This window comes from Phocoena sinus, chromosome 16 (assembly GCF_008692025.1).
Source record: "Phocoena sinus isolate mPhoSin1 chromosome 16, mPhoSin1.pri, whole genome shotgun sequence".
Classification (NCBI taxonomy): domain Eukaryota; kingdom Metazoa; phylum Chordata; class Mammalia; order Artiodactyla; family Phocoenidae; genus Phocoena; species Phocoena sinus.
The window spans coordinates 37708360-37726285 of NC_045778.1; the positions used below are offsets into that span (position 1 = coordinate 37708360).

The following is a 17926-nucleotide window of genomic DNA, read 5'->3' on the forward strand; positions in this document are numbered from 1 at the left end:
GGTGATTTTAATTGGGGAACTCGGCCTCTCAGAGCGGGAAAATGCCCTCTGCACAGGGAGGCTGCAACCAGGGCCCATCAGTGAACAAGCCTGCAAGCCTTAAAGGGTGGCACGAAGGACTTCCCTGGTGGCGCAGTGATTAAGAATCCGCCTGCTAATGGAGGGGACACGGGTTCGAGCCCTGGTCCGGGAAGATCCCACATGCCGCAGAGCAACTAAGCCCATGTGCCACAACTACTGGGCCTGCGCTCTAGAGCTGGCGAAGCCACAACTACTGAAGCCTGTGTACCTAGAGCCTGTGCTCCGCAACAAAAGAAGCCACCACAATGAGAAGCCCGCGCACCACAACGAAGAGTAGCCCCTGCTCACGGTAACTAGAGAAAGCCCGTGGGCAGCATCGAATACCCAACACAGACAAAAATAAATAAATTTATATATTTAAAAAAAAGGTGGCACGAGGTGTCCTCTGTGACCCAGCGGAAGGGAGGGCTTGGCTCGGCAAGGCCAGCTCCCTCCTCAGAGAAAATCAGACTTCGATCCAGAAGAAGTCCTCACTCTACATCAGGTCCAACCGTGGGCAGTCAACCAGGCTGGCCTGGGGCCTGCAGTGCATGCGTGCCCTGCCCCAGTCCCAGTTCCTGGGCTACAGGACATACCTTGGGGGCCTGCCTCCTCTCTGACTGAGGGCCCCAGAGGGACCACCACTCTGAGCCTCTCCATCAAAGGCCTCTGACAGCATGCCAGCCCCTCAGCTCCTGAGCTTTCCCAGACATAGGATCCCCACCCCTCCACTCCCAGCCCTGTCCTGTGGGCATTGTCCCAGAAAGGGGGCTCCTGGGCACTGGCTGCTCTGAGCCCTGCCTCCAGGAGACTTTCTTTCAGAGCCAGAGGCTGACTGCCCAGACTGGTGCCCAGTGAGCTGGCTGGCTGCAAGGGCCCTGCCCGGCCCAGGGAGCGCCCACCTCACACTCGCCCAGCAGCTGCAGCCCTTTACCTTTTCACACTCGTCTCATACTCAGTCCTCTGCCGGCACAGCTCTGCCCGGAGCTCCGTGACCAGGCCCTGGAGAGCCTCAGTACGGTGGGTGAGGTCCTGGGTGGGGCTGCCTGGGTCACTGGGCTCACTGCTGCTGATGCAGGCGCCCACCCTGTCCAGGCCGTGGTCCAGGTCTGGGGATCTGCACTCCTCACTGCTGCTGGGGACAGGGGAGGGCTCGAGGGCCCCCTCAGTGTGGAGGGAGCTGCAGGCGGAAGAGCCACTGGCCCTGCACGCTGCGCAGCTGCTGACCGAGCCCCTGGCTGAGGCCTCGCAGGAGGAGGCCCCAGACCATGGCATGCTGGCCACGCTGGGCGTGCTGGGAAAGGGGCTGGGCAGGGGCACGTTGTCATAGGTGGAGAGTCTCTGCTCGGAGCCTGAGTCCTTGAACCGGTCTCCCGATGAGGCCCTGCGGTGGCCTCGCAGGGAGGACAGCCCATTCATGAGCCAGTTCCCTCCGGAGGAGATGATGGGCACCTCCAGGGATGAGATGCCCACCTTCGGGCTCCCCGACCGGGACCCTGACTGCCGGAAGGAAGACCTCCAGTTGGGCAGAGTCTGCACCTTCTTCCCAGGGGTGGCAGCAGGGCTGCTTCGGCTACCCAGGCCTGTGGGAGAGGTTCTAGAGAATGTCGCCACGGCAGCCCCATCCAGAGAAGAGGTCCTGTGCGAGGGCAGGCCAGGGGCACTGGGGCTGCCGGGCTCTGCCTGGCTGTCCCTGGTGACCTCCTCGGAGCCCCATCCCACGGTGCATGGTGGGCTCCCACGTGGGGAGGCTGGCACTTCCGTGGTCCTCGAAGTGAAGAGCTGGCTGTGTTTGCGGATCAGGACGGTCATCAGGTGCTGGACCAGAGAGGTGCCTGCCAGGAAAAAGGAACAAGAGCCTGGCTGTGAATACCTCCAGTTCAGGCTCTCCAGACCAGTCAGGGGAAGCTGCAGCTCGAACCCAGAGTGCCCAGCCCTGATAGTAGCCCCAAACCAGGCTAATCAAGTGAGGACTTAAAGAGAGCTTGCCACGTGCCGCCCCAAAGGAAAGGACGGCCACCACCCCCTCCAAATCCAGGCAGGGACATAAGGACCATACCCAAGAATCCCCCTCCTCCAAATGTGGGCCCTGGAGCACAGAGCAGCACTGTCCCTTCGCACCCACTCCACCCGGCTGGCGGGGGGATGAGCAGGCACAGTGCCTGTTTAGGCTGCGGGCTGAGCCAAGGGCAGGCTGGGACTGGAAGCCAGGACCTGGACGGCAGGGCCCTCTCGGCTGCCCCATATGCTGCCCACAGTGGCCGTGCCTGACCGTCCATACTCTGGGAGGCACGGGGCTCTGGGACACAGAGTAGAGAGGTCTTACAGGTGCGTGTAGGCACACATACACAACCCCGTGCACACAGACAGGTGTACACGGCTGCCCCCCAACGTGAACAGCCCCCCACACATGCACACAATCCCTCTTCTCCAGGCCACAGCCCCTGAGATGCAGCCTGTGGCATCTGTGGGGACTCGGTTCCTGAGGCTGTGGGGTGGGGGGAGGGGTCAGTGACAAAGGGAGGCGGTGCAGAGGGACCATGGTATCGATCCTGCTGCCTCGTTCCCTCCTCTTGTCCTCAACCAAATACCAGAGACTGGGGAGGCTTCTGCGTGATGAGGAGGGTGAAGTACTTGGGTGGACCCTCCCACTAGAAGTAACTGAGAATCGTGGGGAAAACTAAGTAAACAATCTTTAGTCCAGAAAAGTAGGTGAGGCAGGAGCTCAGCAAGTCAGTGGGGTGAGCATCTGCCCTCAGACATTTGCACAACCTGGCAGGCGGGAGCTCTGGGGAGACCTGCCCGTCAGGCCAAGGGCGTGCCAAGCGAGAGCATCAACCCCAACGGTCACACCCTCGGCTGGGGGCGGCGAGGGACAGCTCCACAGCCCACCCTGCCCCTCCCCTAGGTCACGCTCGGCAGGAATGGCCCCTCTGCCCTCAGCCTGCCTGGCGCCGGGGGCAGCGGGCTCCAGCTGGCATCGGGTGGGTCCCGTGTGAGTCTCCGCCGGCATCTGCGCTCAGCCGGGACTGGCTGCGGGTTTCCTGCCTGTGAGTGGCTAGGCTCTCACACTAACCCCGCCGGCAGTCTTCCATGGGGTCTCCAAGCAGGGCTCTCATTTCCATGCCAGCCTGCACCTGTGCCCTTTGAAAAGTCGGGCTGACAGAGTCACCTTGCCTCTCCTGGCCTGTCTCCTCATCCTTAAACTGGGGGCAGTAACCACAGCACGGGCTGCTTGTGAAGATTAAAATACGGTGGTAGAAGTAAAGTACTTAGCAGAGGCCGGGGCGTGTTAAAACAGCTGCTGTTGCTATTTTTTTTTTAATCATTATTAGTCTTTATTATAGAACGGAATATTCCTAGGGTTTGCAAAAGCTCTGACATCCAGAAGAAGCCTGTGACAATTACTTAATCGAAAATTACTTTAGTAAAGCAAAAACATCTGTGTGTGTTCAAGGGCAAGTGCGCTGACCTTTTCCACACCCGCCCCCCAGCCTCTCTCACCATTCTAACTGCACCTTATGACCCCATCCACAGGGCAAAGCTCCTTTTCCTCTTATAGCTGACCCCATGGGGGAGGAGGCGCTGGAGGAGGCGGTGAGGAGGTCCAGAGAGGCTGCTGCCTAATCCCCAGGGATGGAGCCGCCCTTCCTGCCGGCCTGGCGTTGAGGATGCTGAGGACTTGCCCAGGATCAAGGCGAGCCCAGAGCACCACGCACACCCCCACCATTACCTTCCATGATGGTCACTGGGTCTTCTATCTGTGGCCGAAGTATATTAGGTCCAAAAACGGTTGCCAGGTTCTGGACGCTCATCTTGTTGACATCTGAGTGGGACTGAACTTCATCCAGAAACCTGCAATGTAAGGAAAAGACAGTTGGCAGAGAAGCAAATCCTGATGCCAGATCTACTGGGAGCTGCCTGGCTCCCATGCTCAGCTGCACCCACATTTCCACAGCTGCTAAGCACAGCCAGCTGCCCTGCCAGGCTTGGAAGAAGGCAGAGCTTCCCCTAAGATCTGAGAGGGCCGTCAGAAGCAAAGGCCACTGGGACAAGGGCCTGTCATGGAAGGACACATAATTCTCCCACCTGCAGTGGGGGCAGATGCCCAGGAAGGCCCAGATCCCCCCAGACACGGGGCTGGGTGAAGGCCACCCTGCATGTCCTCGCCTGGCACCCTAAGCCTAGGTCGTGGTCAGGAGGCAGACCATGGGGAGGGGATGGTGAGAGGCACGCAGAGGAGGCAGAAGGAACAAAGGCTGTATCCTTTTCCTTCAGGAATGATGTGCTCAGGACTGTAAGCTCTATGAGTGCAGTGACTGTGTTCTTCTATATTCCCCATTGGCTTGACAGACATGTGAGTGGAAGCATGACCCAGGCCCCCCCGACCCCCCTGAAGGGCAGGGAGCCAGAGCACAGGGGAGGGAAGCCCCACCCCTAGTCACTTACTTGCAGATATATCTGAGCAGGTTGTAATTGACCAGGGGAAGGCTGCTCACTTGTTTAGCCAACTCCAGAGTTCCCTTGGGATTGAGAGAGGAAAAACAGCATTTCAAAGACCAGCAAGCAGGCCCCAGTCCTTCTCTTACTAGAGGGAGTAGGGGGTGAGAATCCGAGTCCAGACCTCCATCCACAGCCCATGGGCCTGGCCCCAGGTGACCACCACCACTTCCATCTCCCAGAGGCTTGTGACCTCTGGGGGGAAGCAGATTTACTTTTGAGAAGCCGTTGTGAGGGAGGTGCCTCTGCAGGGCCACAGAGGAATGTCAGGGCCAGCTCACTGATCAAGTACAAATATTTGCCAGATAAAGACCCCTCATCTCCCACACGGCCAGAGGGAGCGCAAACAGTCCTTCCCCAGCCGGAGCCCACCAGGGCTGCAGGCGGGCACTGCGGGGGTGGGGTGGGGGGCCTGTCCTGGGAGCAGTCTCGAATTCTTTTGGGAGGCGGCGGGATAGAAACAGATGAAAGGTCTGGTGGTTTCTGAACCCCACGGCCGGCCTGGGCAGCCTGAGTTGGTTGTGGGAGCAGGTGATGGAGCAGGAGTGCCTACTGGGTGGTGGCCCAGCCTGAGCTCCCTGTGCTCAGGGGCACGGCTGGGACACGGCCTGCTTTAGGAAGTACCTGCCCCTCCGGGAGACAGAGGGCCGCACACAGGGAGGGGATGCTCCAGGCACCTCGCCCCAGAGTGCCCTCCACACACAGTGGGATGTTCCGGCCCTCCCCAGATTAGGAGGTCTAGGCCTGTCCCCCACAAAGCAGGCTGCTCCAGGGCACCACCCCCCTGACACACAGCAGGCGGCAGGATCTGTGTGCCATGAAGAGTCACAGAAAGTCCTGTCTCCACATACCCGCCACCAACTAGCAGGCCCACCCCCGCAGGATGGGTCCCCATGAGCCACTAACCTCCCCCTCGTCCTTGGTGAGCAGCTGGGCGCAGCTAAGGAAGTCCTCATACCTGGCGAAGGGGACCACAGGCTCGGGGAGCTCCCGCAGGTAGAGCTTCAGCAGGGAGGCCACCGTGTGCACGTCTGTCGTGCTGCAGGCAGAGGGATGAGTGTGAGGCCAGGGCGCCAGGGAACCAGAGGAGTGACCAGTACCCCGGCCCACCCCCACCAGGGGCAGCCTCTGCTCTCACGTCCGTGTGTGTGTGTGTGTGTGTGTGTGTGTGCACTGTGATGACTGGCTGGTGAACAGGTGAGCGTGAAGGGCTCCCTTCCACTGCCCTGCTGCCTGCCCCAGGGTACTCTGGAGGGTGACGTGCAGCTGCTCCACACGGGGGAGGCAGGCAGCCAGGGGCACAGCTGTCCTTCGACCCAAGCCTGAGCTTGCTCCTCTGCCCAGGCTCACCCTCCAACGGAAGCAGGAGGGCTGTGTCAAAGGTGCCCACCACGCAGGGCTAATGAGCCCCTTGAAAAAGGGCAGCTGTCCCTGGGCACCTGCCACCAGGGGCTGGGCAGGTCAGAGGTCAGGCTCTTTCCCTGGCTTCTGGGCTTCTATTCACACTATGGATGCCCCATTTCCAGCACCCCAGAGCCCCGTATGTGCACTCCCAGGCATCAGTCTCCTGCTCATAGCTGGGAGCTGCCCGGGCTGAAGTGGGCCCTGTGGAGGGCGGCAGCCCTGGGCCTGTTTGGACTCTCGGTTCAGGTCCTGGACTGCAGTCTTGGCACCTCCTCCAAGCTTGCCTCCCAGGCTGGGCTAGACCCCAGGTGTTTCATCTGCTTTTCTAGGGCCCTGGATTTAAACGCTGGACCTGCATTTCCCTCATGGGAGGTGCTCAGGAAAGATGGGCCTAGGACCAAAGAACATGGCTGTGCCATTAAGGTGCCACCTGGCCCTGGCTGTCCAAGGCTGGTATCACTGAGCTAAGCCCTGGGGTCCCTTCCGCCCTGGCATTTGGAATTCTGGGGTTCCACAGGGCTACATACACCTCAAACTCACGCACCCAGAGCTCCTCCCTTCCTCAGGACTGGTGGCTCTTGGTGGCTCTCCGTCTGGCCAGTGGAGCAGCCCTCATATGTGCCCCCACCTCCCCTCTCCAGCCAGACATGCTGCCGCCCACGGCCTTCAGTGCCTTCTCTCAGCCACCTCCTCTGCTGACCCATCCATTTCCTGGGTGCTTAGGTCCCCAGTGAGTACCCAGCCTTGAGCCCAATGCCCCTTCTCCCACCTGGGGACCCCATGAGTTCACTGCCAGCCACTGTGTGAGCAGGAGCCCCAGGAGGATGCGGGGAGGGATGGGAAGCCAGGAGGATCAGCTGCTGGCCTTCAGACAAGGGCCAGCCGTTATGTCTCCCCCGATGGAGGAGGTGGAAGCATTTCTGATCTGGGCAAGTAGACGCAGAGTGGCCCCTCTATGCTGCAGACCCTGCCTCCACGTCCCTGCCCAAAGCCCCATCCTGGCGGCTCCTGGCTGCCCGCGGGTTCCAGTGCTTCTGCGTCTGTGAGCTTGGCCCAGCCCTGACCACCTCACCTTCTTTCTCCCTCCCTAGAAATTCACTTCCTCCCTCTCTCCCCACTCCCCACAGTTGACCCAAGGCTGTTTCTGGTCACTTTCTCCCTAAACTCCCCTCAGACCCTCCCCTTCAACACACACCTGCCTGAGTCCAGCCCCAACCTCCAGCACTCAAGGAAAACGTTCGCAGCCCACAGCACAATGGCTGCCCACCAGCCTGTGAGCCCTTTCAGGGCAGGTGTCGTCACCCGTCCCACTCCCTCTCCCAGGAGCAGGCACACAGTGTTTACCGGCAAGGAGGGCAACAGCTGGAGACAAGGGCTTACCCTGGGGTCCAAATCAGCTTCTGCCCTCGCTGTTGCACAGCAGGTAACCCACCGTGAGGCAGATAACCCACAGCCTCAGTTTCTCCATCTGCAGGATGGATCTGGTAATGCCGCCATTCCCCTGCATCTCTTCATTCCCAAAGACCCCCTCAGCCCCACCGACACCAATGTCCATCCAGAACACAGCTGTGGTCTCCTGGCCCCTACACCTCGCTCCCCTACAGTCCACTCTCCACACAACAGCCTGGCCCATCTTTCCCATCCCAGCCCAGTCAACAAGCACTACCTCCCTGGGGGCCGGGCTGCCTGCTCTGGGAGCCAGGAGCACGCCCTGCTCTGTGCTGTGGGCCAGGACAAGGGGAGCTTGGTGATGGGAACCCGGGCTGGTTCCCTGAGTGCATTTATTTGTCATCTGTCCTGGCCACATGAGGGCAGGGCCTTGTCTGTTGTCTGTCCTGTTCACAGCCACTCCCCCACACCTACCAAGCACTCTCCCTCAATGGATGGGTGCGAAGTGATGTAAGAAGGGTTGTTGCGAGAGTCACCAGAGCCACCAAGGTGGGGCATGGGGGAGACCGTCCTCGAGATGCTCGGCAACAACACGGACAGGGCTGGGAGACCTGCTACGGGCCAGGGACTAGAGACCAGGGTGGCAGGAAGGGACAGGTGTGGTGACTGCAGCTTCCAGGCCAGGTGGGGCTCTGTATGGAGGAGCGAGTCCAGGACTGGAGGCCGGAGTTCACGGTGCAGAGCGTGTCTATGCACATGGAGCAAGCCAGCTCAGTCCCAGATGGCCTCTGCCAGCGTGTGGGTGAGGGGAGCAGCCCTGGGACAATCTCGTCAGGAAGTGGAGAAGAGGAGCCTTGGGACGCCTGTGTTGGGGGTGGGCACAATGCAGGGCCAGAGGAGATACCAGGAAGTGGGAGAGAATGGGGTCAGACACCCCGGGAGAAGCTTCCAGAAGGGAGAGGCACTCAGAGCCCGGGCCAGCTGTGGCAGTGCAGGGAACACTGTGGAGAAGGGTCCTGGAAAGGAGGGTGGAGCCCCGGTGTTCAGGGGGCTGAGGACGGGCAAGCGTGGGTACGGGAGAGGAGACCCTACATGAGAGGCTGTCGGATGACAGGAGGGAGGAACAGGATGGTTCTGGAAGGGTGAGCAGGCTGAGAGAGGAACTTTCCTGGAGGGGGGAATGTAGGTGGAGGGCAAAGGGCTCTGGGAAAGAGGCCAGGATCCAGCTGGGCAGAGCCCACCTCTGGGCATCTTGGGTGAGTTACATGGGGTCTCCCAGCCTTGGGTTCTAATCCATAAAATGGGCATATGACCATTGAAGAAAAGTCTGTAAACGCACTGAGGGCAGGGCTAGTGTGGGATGCTCCAGATGGAAGCAGGGGGTCAGGGAGGGAGAGGAAGGGCGGGGGAAGAGAGGCTGAGGAGAGGTTGAGGTTGGAAAGTGCAAAGGGGGGGCCTGACCTGTGCCCGTCATGCCACTCACCCTTGCTTCTGCCCCCACCCTGGTGTGGGGTTCCCCCTTGGCCACTGCCCTCTAAATCTGGTTGCTGAGCAGAGTCACTGGGGGCTTTTATACATGCAGATTCCCACTCCTCATTCATGTGTCTGATTCCACAGGAGTGGAGAGGGCGGGGCCTGGAACCTGGACTTTTGGTAGCTCCCGGGGATCCAGATATACTGTCTTACCACCTGATGCCAACTCGGGAGACAGCTGCAAACACGAAATCAGATCTGGCTGCCACCCTACTCAAACTGTGCCTGGCCTCCTGGGCCTCAGGACCAAACCCAGCTCCCTGGAGTGCCTTCCTCGGCTTTGCCCCCCCTGCACAAATGCTCTGTGCAAGCTGTGGTTCCTGAAGGCCTCAGCCTGGATCCTCTCCCCTTCTGGCTCACCTGCTGAATACCCACTGGAGAGGCAGAGGCCCTCAGACTCCCCCGCCTTGCAGCCCTGACTCCCGACCTCTCAGCAGTGTGGGGCAGGCCTTCCCTGGGCTCCTGTCTCTCCCTCTGGACACTTCTACACCTCTTCCTGGGATCACCTCCAGCCCATCCTCCAAGATGGGGCTTCTCAGGTTGTCCCCTTTCCTCTCTTCTCCCTCATGCCCTCCCAGGTGCACTCACCTGCTCTCACACCCTACTGTTGCCCTGTTGAAACAGAGGACACCCAACCCCACACCTGTCCCCAGAATCCTCTCCTTGGTTCTGGAACTGAGGGTCCCTCTGGCTACTGACCACATCACTTCCGTCAGATTTCCCAGAAGCACACCACACTCAGCTCGTCAGCACCTTCCCAGTGACGGGGGGAGCAGAGAAAGGAGAGGCCGTGGTCATCCACAGCCAGGGGAGTGCTCAAGGTGTGGGGTCAGTGGCAACTGGGGCCGTGGTCCCTTCTCTAAAAAACCTCAATGTCAACAGCAAGTTTCCAGGAACCACAGAGAAGCATTATTTGAAGCAATCTCCCATCCTAACCCACAGCCACACAGGCACAGGATGGAAGAGGCTTGGCTGGCAGAGGTTCAGAGTGGACCACAAGCTCACTGAGATTATAAATAATAAACCACAAGCTCAGAGTATCAGATGGAAATTCACGAGGCTCCAGATGAAGGAACCCCTGTGCCCTCCTGGGTTAGACCCCCTCTGGGGAGTGGTGATCAGTCCCAGGCTCCACATGTGAAAAAGGATTTGACAGACTCTCCTGGCTGTGGTGATGGGTCTGGGCAGATGCTGGAGGGGCTGGAAGTGTTCTGCCCCGAGAGGAAAAGATCTGAAAACGCCAGGGCTGCCAGCAGAAACCTGTGGACCCATCCTGCAACAGAGGGGCCCTCATCTGTGAAGGCAGATCTGAGAAGAACGGGCAGAAGCTCCATGGGGGCCAGGGCTGGCTTGATACAGAAAGAATTTTCTATGAAAAACTGCCCCATAATGGAGATACCATCAGAGAGAAGAGGCCCCCAAACAGCTACCTCTCCCCCGTTCTTAGCCCCTGGGCTTTAAGTGAGGCTGACTGTCCCGGGGTGGAGCCCAGGACCCAGTAAGTCCCAGTAATGAGGTAGGATGGGCACTGGACCAGGACAGGTGGAGGAGACTTGCTCCCCTGCCCCCAAAACCTGTGAGAATGTGGGGCTGGAGCCATGCCTCCATCTTGGCACCAAAGGAGCCTGGGGGGCAAGTTATCCCAAGAAAGCAGAGCCAAGAGACAGACCCTGCAGAAGGCCTGGAGTCCTGGATGGTGCCAGCAGAGGCCTTTCCCTGCTCCTGCTGGGGTGGGCTTACGGGCATCCACAGTGAATACAGCCCGTGTGGAGGTGGCAGGATCCACCCCTAAGGGAGATGCAGGGCTGCTGCAGTGATTCTGTGCCCCGCACTCCGCCCATTGGGAGGGCTGGCTGGGCACGTGCCAGTGTAGGGCGCCATCCCATCCTCCATCCTGCACCCATGCCTCTCAGCTGGCATCCTGAGAGGAGGCTATGCAGGGGAATGGACAGGAGCTCCCTGCACCCCTCCCAGGAGCTCACCTGTCAAACAGTGGCTTCTCCCCACAGTCGAAGGAATCCTGCAGGTCCCTCACCAGGTTGGCCTGGCCAGGCATGCGGAAGAGGCCCTCCTCGGTGAGCCCGCGCTCCCGGATGAAGTCCACACACTGCTCCACCAGCAGGGGTGCCAGGCGCGGGCCATACTTCCGCTCGTGGTGGACTGTGTCCTCCAGGCGCTGCCCAAAGACCCCTGGGCACAGAGAGGAGCTGGTCACACCCTAAGCTAGCCGGCTTGGCGGTGGGGGAGGGCGCTGGGGACAACAGAGGGCAGGGGGTGCTGTCAGGGCCAAGGGTGGCTCCCCCGTGAGGGAGCAGGTTAGAAACTGGGAGGGCAGGCACCAGGCGGCTGGGACGGGGCAGGAGGGCATAGCGGGCAGGGGCCTGGCCTGTGGAGCTTGTTCAAGCCTGGGGACCTTCAGGGAAGACCCTCAGGGAGCATGCATTATGCATTTTATTGATTGGTTTATTTATGCAACACTAACCTCCAAATGGAAGTGGCTTGCATTTAAAAACCCAACACTATGTCCACTGAAAGACGCACTCTAGAATGTTCTTAGTGGCACTCCCTTGCAATCCCTCCAAAGGGGAAACTACCTAATGCCCATGAGCGGCAGAATGAGCGGGATCGTCATGGTCTCCTCATACCATGGAGCATGGGACAGCAATGACAACAGATGGGACACAGCTCAGGCAAAAAGACAGACGATAGATGATGAGAAAGCAGAGTCACAACTCAGCATCACTGATCATTAGTGAAATGCAAATCAAAACCACCTCACACCCATGAGGACGGTTACTATCCAAAAAACAGAAAACGTGTTGGTGAGGATGTCAAGAAATTGGAACCCTTGTGCCCTGTTCATGGGAATGTAAAATGGTGCAGCCGCTGTGGGAAACAGTACGGAGGCATGTCAAAAAATTTAAAACACAGTTACCATATGATCCAGCAATTCTGTATACCCGAAAGAAGTGAAAGCAGAGACTTGAGCAGATATACGTACACCCATGTTCACAGTATTATTCACAACATCCAAATGGCGGAAGCAACCCAAGTGTCCATCAGTGGATAGACGGGTAAACAAAATGTGATACATACATACAACAGAATATTATTCAGCCATAAAAAGAAGGAAATTCTGACACATGCTATAACATGGACAAACCTTGAGGACATTTTTCCGAGTGAAACAAGCCAGTCCACTAAAACAAGTAAAATACTGTACTTAGAATAATCAAATGGGTACTTAGAATAATCAAATTCATAGAGACGGAAGGTAGAATGGTGGTTGCCAGGGATTGAAGGACAATGGAATGGACAGTTATTGTTTAATGGGTACAGAGTCTGTTTTACAAGATGAAAAGAGTTCTGGAGATGAATGATGGTGATGATTGCACATGACGAATATACTTAATGCCACTGAATTGTACACTTTGGTTAAAATTGTATGTCAGACCTATTTTTATCAAAATTTTTTAAAATGAAAAAAAAAAAACCCATAATTGCTAGCAGAAGCCAGACCCAGAGTGTACACTGCATGACTCCATTTATGTAAAGTGCAAAACCAGGTCAGAACATAGTTACCTTGGTGGGTCAGTGACTGAGGGGACCCGGGGGTGCTGGTAATACTCGGATTCTGGACCTGGGTACTACTTACCCAGCTTTGTTCACTTTGAGAAAAATCATTAAACTACACACTTGTGACACCTGTGTTCTATTCACCTTTCTGTTTGCTATATCTCAATAACATTTGCAAAAAAAAAAAAATTAGAAAGCAAAATATCCAAAACATTTAATACAGGACAAGAAAGCAAATGAGGGACGGAGGGAGAGAGCAAGAAGGTAAAGGAACTTTTGACCCAGAAAACCTGTGACAACTAAATACACAACTGGGCAAAGAGGTTCCTGGCAGCCAAGGCAAAGAGTGGAAGGAGTGGAGATCCATGAAGCTCCCTAACTCACAGTGATAGTGAAGGAGAAACAGACTTCTCCCAGCCCTAAGCTCTACAAGGACTCTGGAAGGCCCGCCATCTGCCATCTCCATATCTCGGACTCAGAGACCATCCCCGCAGGGCGGCTGTGGGGTGGGCCAGAGCATGACATCAAAGCTCCATTCTGTCTAGGCAGTTCTGTCCTCCCAGAGGGATGCAGCCCAGGCAGGTGGCCTCCCAAGACCTGAGTGCTGAGCCAGCCAGGTGAGAGGGTGGCAGGATGGATGACTGCCTACTGTAGCTTCCCACACACGATGGCTGTTTTGAAATAAGATACATCAGTCCCTAAGACAATGCCTGACATAGAGCAGGACTCAGTCAATGTTCCTTCTCATGCTGCTCGACCTAAAGACAAAGTATATAGAACCTGGGGGATGAGATTTCTCCCATCTAGAAAACATGCCCACAAGGAAGGCACCCAGTGACACCATCAATGCTTTGGGGAGAAGTGTGTGGATGCATGTGTGTGTGAGTGTGTGAGTGTTCATGCCTACACCTGCATGTGGACTTGTGTGTGCATATGTGTGTGTGCATGCATACACATGTGCACAAGGAAAGTGTGCTGAACTGGCTGAGACATGGCACTCATGGTACCAGGTGATGCTCTAAGCACTTTACATGTATCAACATATTTGATCCTCAGACAGCTAGATAACTTAGGGAATATTACTATTATTGTTATCATCATCACCATCATCATCATTCCCAATTTCCAGATGAACAAACTGAGAGGCAGTGGGCTTCAGAATGTGCCCAAGTTCACTCAGCATGTGGCAGGGTCAAGGTTCAAACCCAGGCAGTCTACATGGAACATTCTCCTGGATAGATCACATCTTGGGCCACAAGTCAGTGAATTTAAGACTACTGAAATCATATCAAGCATCTTTTCCGAGCACAATGCTATGAGATTAGAAATCAATTACAGGATAAAAACTGTAAAAAAACACAAACACATAAAGGCTGAACAATATGTTACTAAATAAACAACCAAGGGATCACAGAAGAAATCAAAGAAGAAATTTAAAAATGCCTAGAGACAAATGACAATGAAAACATGATGGTCCAAAACTCATGGGATGCAGCAAAAGCAGTTCTAAGAGGGAAGTTTATAGCAATACAATCTTACCTTGGGAAACAAGAAAAATCTCAAATAACCTAAACTTACACCTAAAGCAACTAGAGAGAGAAGAACAAACAAAACCCAAAGTTAGTAGAAGGAAAGAAATCATAAATATCAGAGCAGAAATAAGTAGAGACGAAGAAAATAGCAAAGATCAATGAAACTAAAAACTGGTTCTTCGGCTTCCGGGAAGATGGCAAAAAATAAGACGCGGAGATCACCTTCCTCCTCACAGATACACCAGAAATACATCTACACGTGGAACAACTCCTACAGAACACCTACTGAACGCTGGCAGAAGACCTCAGACCTCCCAAAAGGCAAGAAACCTCCTACGTACCTGGGTAGGGCAAGAGAAAAAAGAATAAACAGAGACAAAAGGATAGGAACTCGACCTGCACCAGTGGGAGGGAGCTGTGAAGGAGGAAGGGTTTCCACACACTAGGAAGCCCCTTCCCGGGCGGAGACTGCGGGTGGTGGAGGGGGGAAGCTTCGGGGCCGCGGAGGAGAGCGCAGTAACAGGGGTGCGGAGGGCAAAGCGGAGAGACTCCCGCACAGAGGATCGATGCCGACCGGCACTCACCAGCCTGAGAGGCTTATCTGCTCACCCGCCAGGGCGGGCGGAGCTGGGAGCTGAGGCTCGGGCTTCGGTCAGAACGCAGGGAGAGGACTGGCGGCATGAACACAGCCTGAAGGGGTTCGTGGACCACGGCTAGATGGGAGGGAGTCCGGGGAAAAGTCTGGACCTGCCAAAGAGGCAAGAGACTTTTTCTTCCCTCTTTGTTTCCTGGTGCGCGAGGAGAGGGGATTAAGAACGCTGCTTAAAGGAGCTCCAGAGACGGGCGCAAGCGGCGGCTAAAAGCGCGGACCCCAGAGACGGGCATGAGACGCTAAGGCTGCTGCTGCCGCCACCAAGAAGCCCGTGTGCGAGCACAGGTCACTATCCACACCTCCCTTCCGGGGAGTCTGTGCAGCCCGCCGCTGCCAGGGTCCCGGGATCCAGGGACAACTCCCCCGGGAGAACGCACGGCGCGCCTCAGGCTGGTGAAACGTCCCGTCGGCCTCTGCCGCCGCAGGCTCGCCCTGCACTCCGTACCCCTCCCTCCCCCAGGCCTGGCTGAGCCAGAGCCCCCGAAACAGCAGCTCCTTTAACCCCGTCCTGTCTGAGAGAAAAACAGGTGCCCTCCGGCGACCTACACGCCGAGGCAGGACCAAATCCCAAGCTGAGCCCCTGGGAGCTGTGAGAACAAAGAAGAGAAAGGGAAATCTCTCCCAGCAGCCTCAGAAGCAGCGGATTAAAGCTCCACAATCAACTTGATGTACCTGCATCTGCGGAATACATGAATAGACAACGAATCATCCCAAATTGAGGAGGTGGACTTTGAGAGCAAGATTTATTATTTTTTCCCCTTTTCCTCTTTTTGTGAGTGTGTATGTGTACGCTTCTCTGTGAGATTTGTCTGTATAGCTTCGCTTCCACCATTTGTCCTAGGGTTGCATCCGTCCGTTTTTTTTTCTTAATAATTATTTTTTTATTTTAATAACTTCATTATATTTTATCTTCTTTTTTTTCCTTCCTTCCCTCCTCCCTCCCTCCCTCCCTTCTTTCTCTCTTTCTTTCCTTTCTCTCTTTCTTTCTCTCTCCCTCTCCCTCTCCCCTTCCCTCCCTCCCTCCCTCTCCATCTCCCTCTCCCTCTCCCCTTCCCTCCCTCCCTCCCTCTCCCTCTCGCTCCCTTTCTCTTTCTCTCTCTCTCTCTCTCTCCTACTACTAATTCCTTCTTTCTACTTTTTCTTCCTTTTATTCTGAGCCGTGTGGATGAAAGGCTCTTGGTGCTGCAGCCAGGAGTCAGTGCCGTGCCTCTGAGGTGGGAGAGCCAACGTCAGGACACTGGTCCAGAAGAGACCTTCCAGCTCCACATAATATCAAATGGCAAAAATCTCCCAGACATCTCCATCTCAACATCAGCACCCAGCTTCACTCAACGACCAGCAAGCTACAGCGCTGGACATCCTATGCCAAACAACTAGCAAGACAGGAACACAACCCCACTCATTAGCAGAGAGGCTGCCTAAAATCATAATAAGGCCACAGACACCCCAAAACACACCACCAGATGTGGACCTGCCCACCAGAAAGACAAGATCCAGCCTCATCCACTAGAACACAGGCACTAGTCCCCTCCACCAGGAAGCCTACACAACGCACTGAACCAACCTTAGCCACTGGGGAAACACACCAAACACGGAACTACGAACCTGCAGCCTGCAAAAAGGAGACCCCAAACACAGTAAGATAAGCAAAATTAGAAGACAGAAATACACACAGCAGATGAAGGAACAAGATAAAAACCCACCAGACCTAACAAATGAAGAGGAAATAGGCAGTCTACCTGAAAAAGAATTCAGAATAATGATAGTAAAGATGATCCAAAATCTTGGAAATAGAATAGAGAAAATGCAAGAAACATTTAACAAGGACCTAGAAGAACTAAAGACAAAACAAACAATGATGAACAACACAATAAATGAAATTAAAAATACTCTAAATGGGATCAATAGCAGAATAACTGAGAGAGAAGAACGGATAAGTGACCTGGAAGATAAAATAGTGGAAATAACTACTGCAGAGCAGAATAAAGAAAAAAGAATGAAAAGAACTGAGAACAGTCTCAGAGACCTCTGGGACAACATTAAACGCACCAACATTTGAATTATAGGGGTTCCAGAAGAAGAGAAAAAGAAAGAAGAGATTATACTTGAAAACTTCCCTAATATACGAAAGGAAATAGTTAATCCAGTCCAGGAAGCACAGAGAGTCCCATAAAGGATAAATCCAAGGAGAAATACACCAAGACACATATTAATCAAACTGTCAAAAATTAAATACAAACAAAACGTATTAAAAGCAGCAAGGGAAAAACAGCAAATAACACACAAGGGAATCCCCATAAGGTTAACAGCTGATCTCTCAACATAAACTCTGCAAGCCAGAAGGGACTGGCAGGACATATTTAAAGTGATGAAGGAGAAAAACCTGCAACCAAGATTACTCTACCCAGCAAGGATCTCATTCAGATTTGATGGAGAAATTAAAACCTTTACAGACAAGCAAAAGCTGAGAGAGTTCAGCACCACCAAACCAGCTTTACAACAACTGCTAAAGGAACTTCTTTAGGCAAGAAACACAAGAGAAGGAAAAGACCTACAATAACGAACCCAAAACAATTAAGAAAATGGGAATAGGAACATACATATCGATAATTACCTTAAATGTAAATGGAATAAATGCTCCCAACAAATACACAGATTGGCTGAATGGATACAAAAACGAGACCCATATATTTGCTGTCTACAAGAGACCCACTTCAGACCTAGAGACACATACAGACTGAAAGTAAGGGGATGGAAAAAGACATTTCATGCAAATGGAAATCAAAAGAAAGCTGGAGTAGCAATTCTCATATCAGAAAAAATAGACTTTAAAATAAAGACTATTAGAAGAGACAAAGAAGAACACTACATAATGATCAAGGGATCGATCCAAGAAGAAGATATAACAATTGTAAATATCTATGCACCCAACATAGGAGCACCTCAATACAAAAGGCAAATACTAACAGCCATAAAAGGGGAAATCGACAGTAACACATTCATAGTAGGGGACTTTAACACCCCACTTTCACCCATGGACAGATCATCCAAAATGAAAATAAATAAGGAAACACAAGCTTTAAATGATACATTAAACAAGATGGACTTAATTGATATTTATAGGACATTCCATCCAAAAACAACACAATACACATTTTTCTCAAGTGCTCATGGAACATTCTCCAGGATAGATCATATCTTGGGTCACAAATCAAGCCTTTGTAAATTTAAGAAAACTGAAATTGTATCAAGTATCTTTTCTGACCACAATGCTATGAGA

At 54.4% G+C, this 17926-nt stretch overlaps 1 protein-coding gene across 7 annotated transcripts in view; it reads right to left on the reverse strand.

Moving 5' to 3' along the window:
* The window catches only part of ARHGAP22 (Rho GTPase activating protein 22), a 219865-nt gene that overhangs the window by 5467 nt on the left and 196472 nt on the right, over positions 1 to 17926 (reverse strand). For all 7 annotated transcript variants that reach the window (XM_032607461.1, XM_032607457.1, XM_032607458.1 and 4 more), the window contains 5 exons: positions 10869 to 11076; positions 5467 to 5599; positions 4510 to 4583; positions 3794 to 3915; positions 995 to 1895 (listed from right to left, as the gene is read on the reverse strand). In XM_032607461.1, the coding sequence (XP_032463352.1) occupies positions 995 to 1895; positions 3794 to 3915; positions 4510 to 4583; positions 5467 to 5599; positions 10869 to 11076 (1438 nt within the window). The remainder of the gene's footprint in view (positions 1 to 994; positions 1896 to 3793; positions 3916 to 4509; positions 4584 to 5466; positions 5600 to 10868; positions 11077 to 17926) is intronic.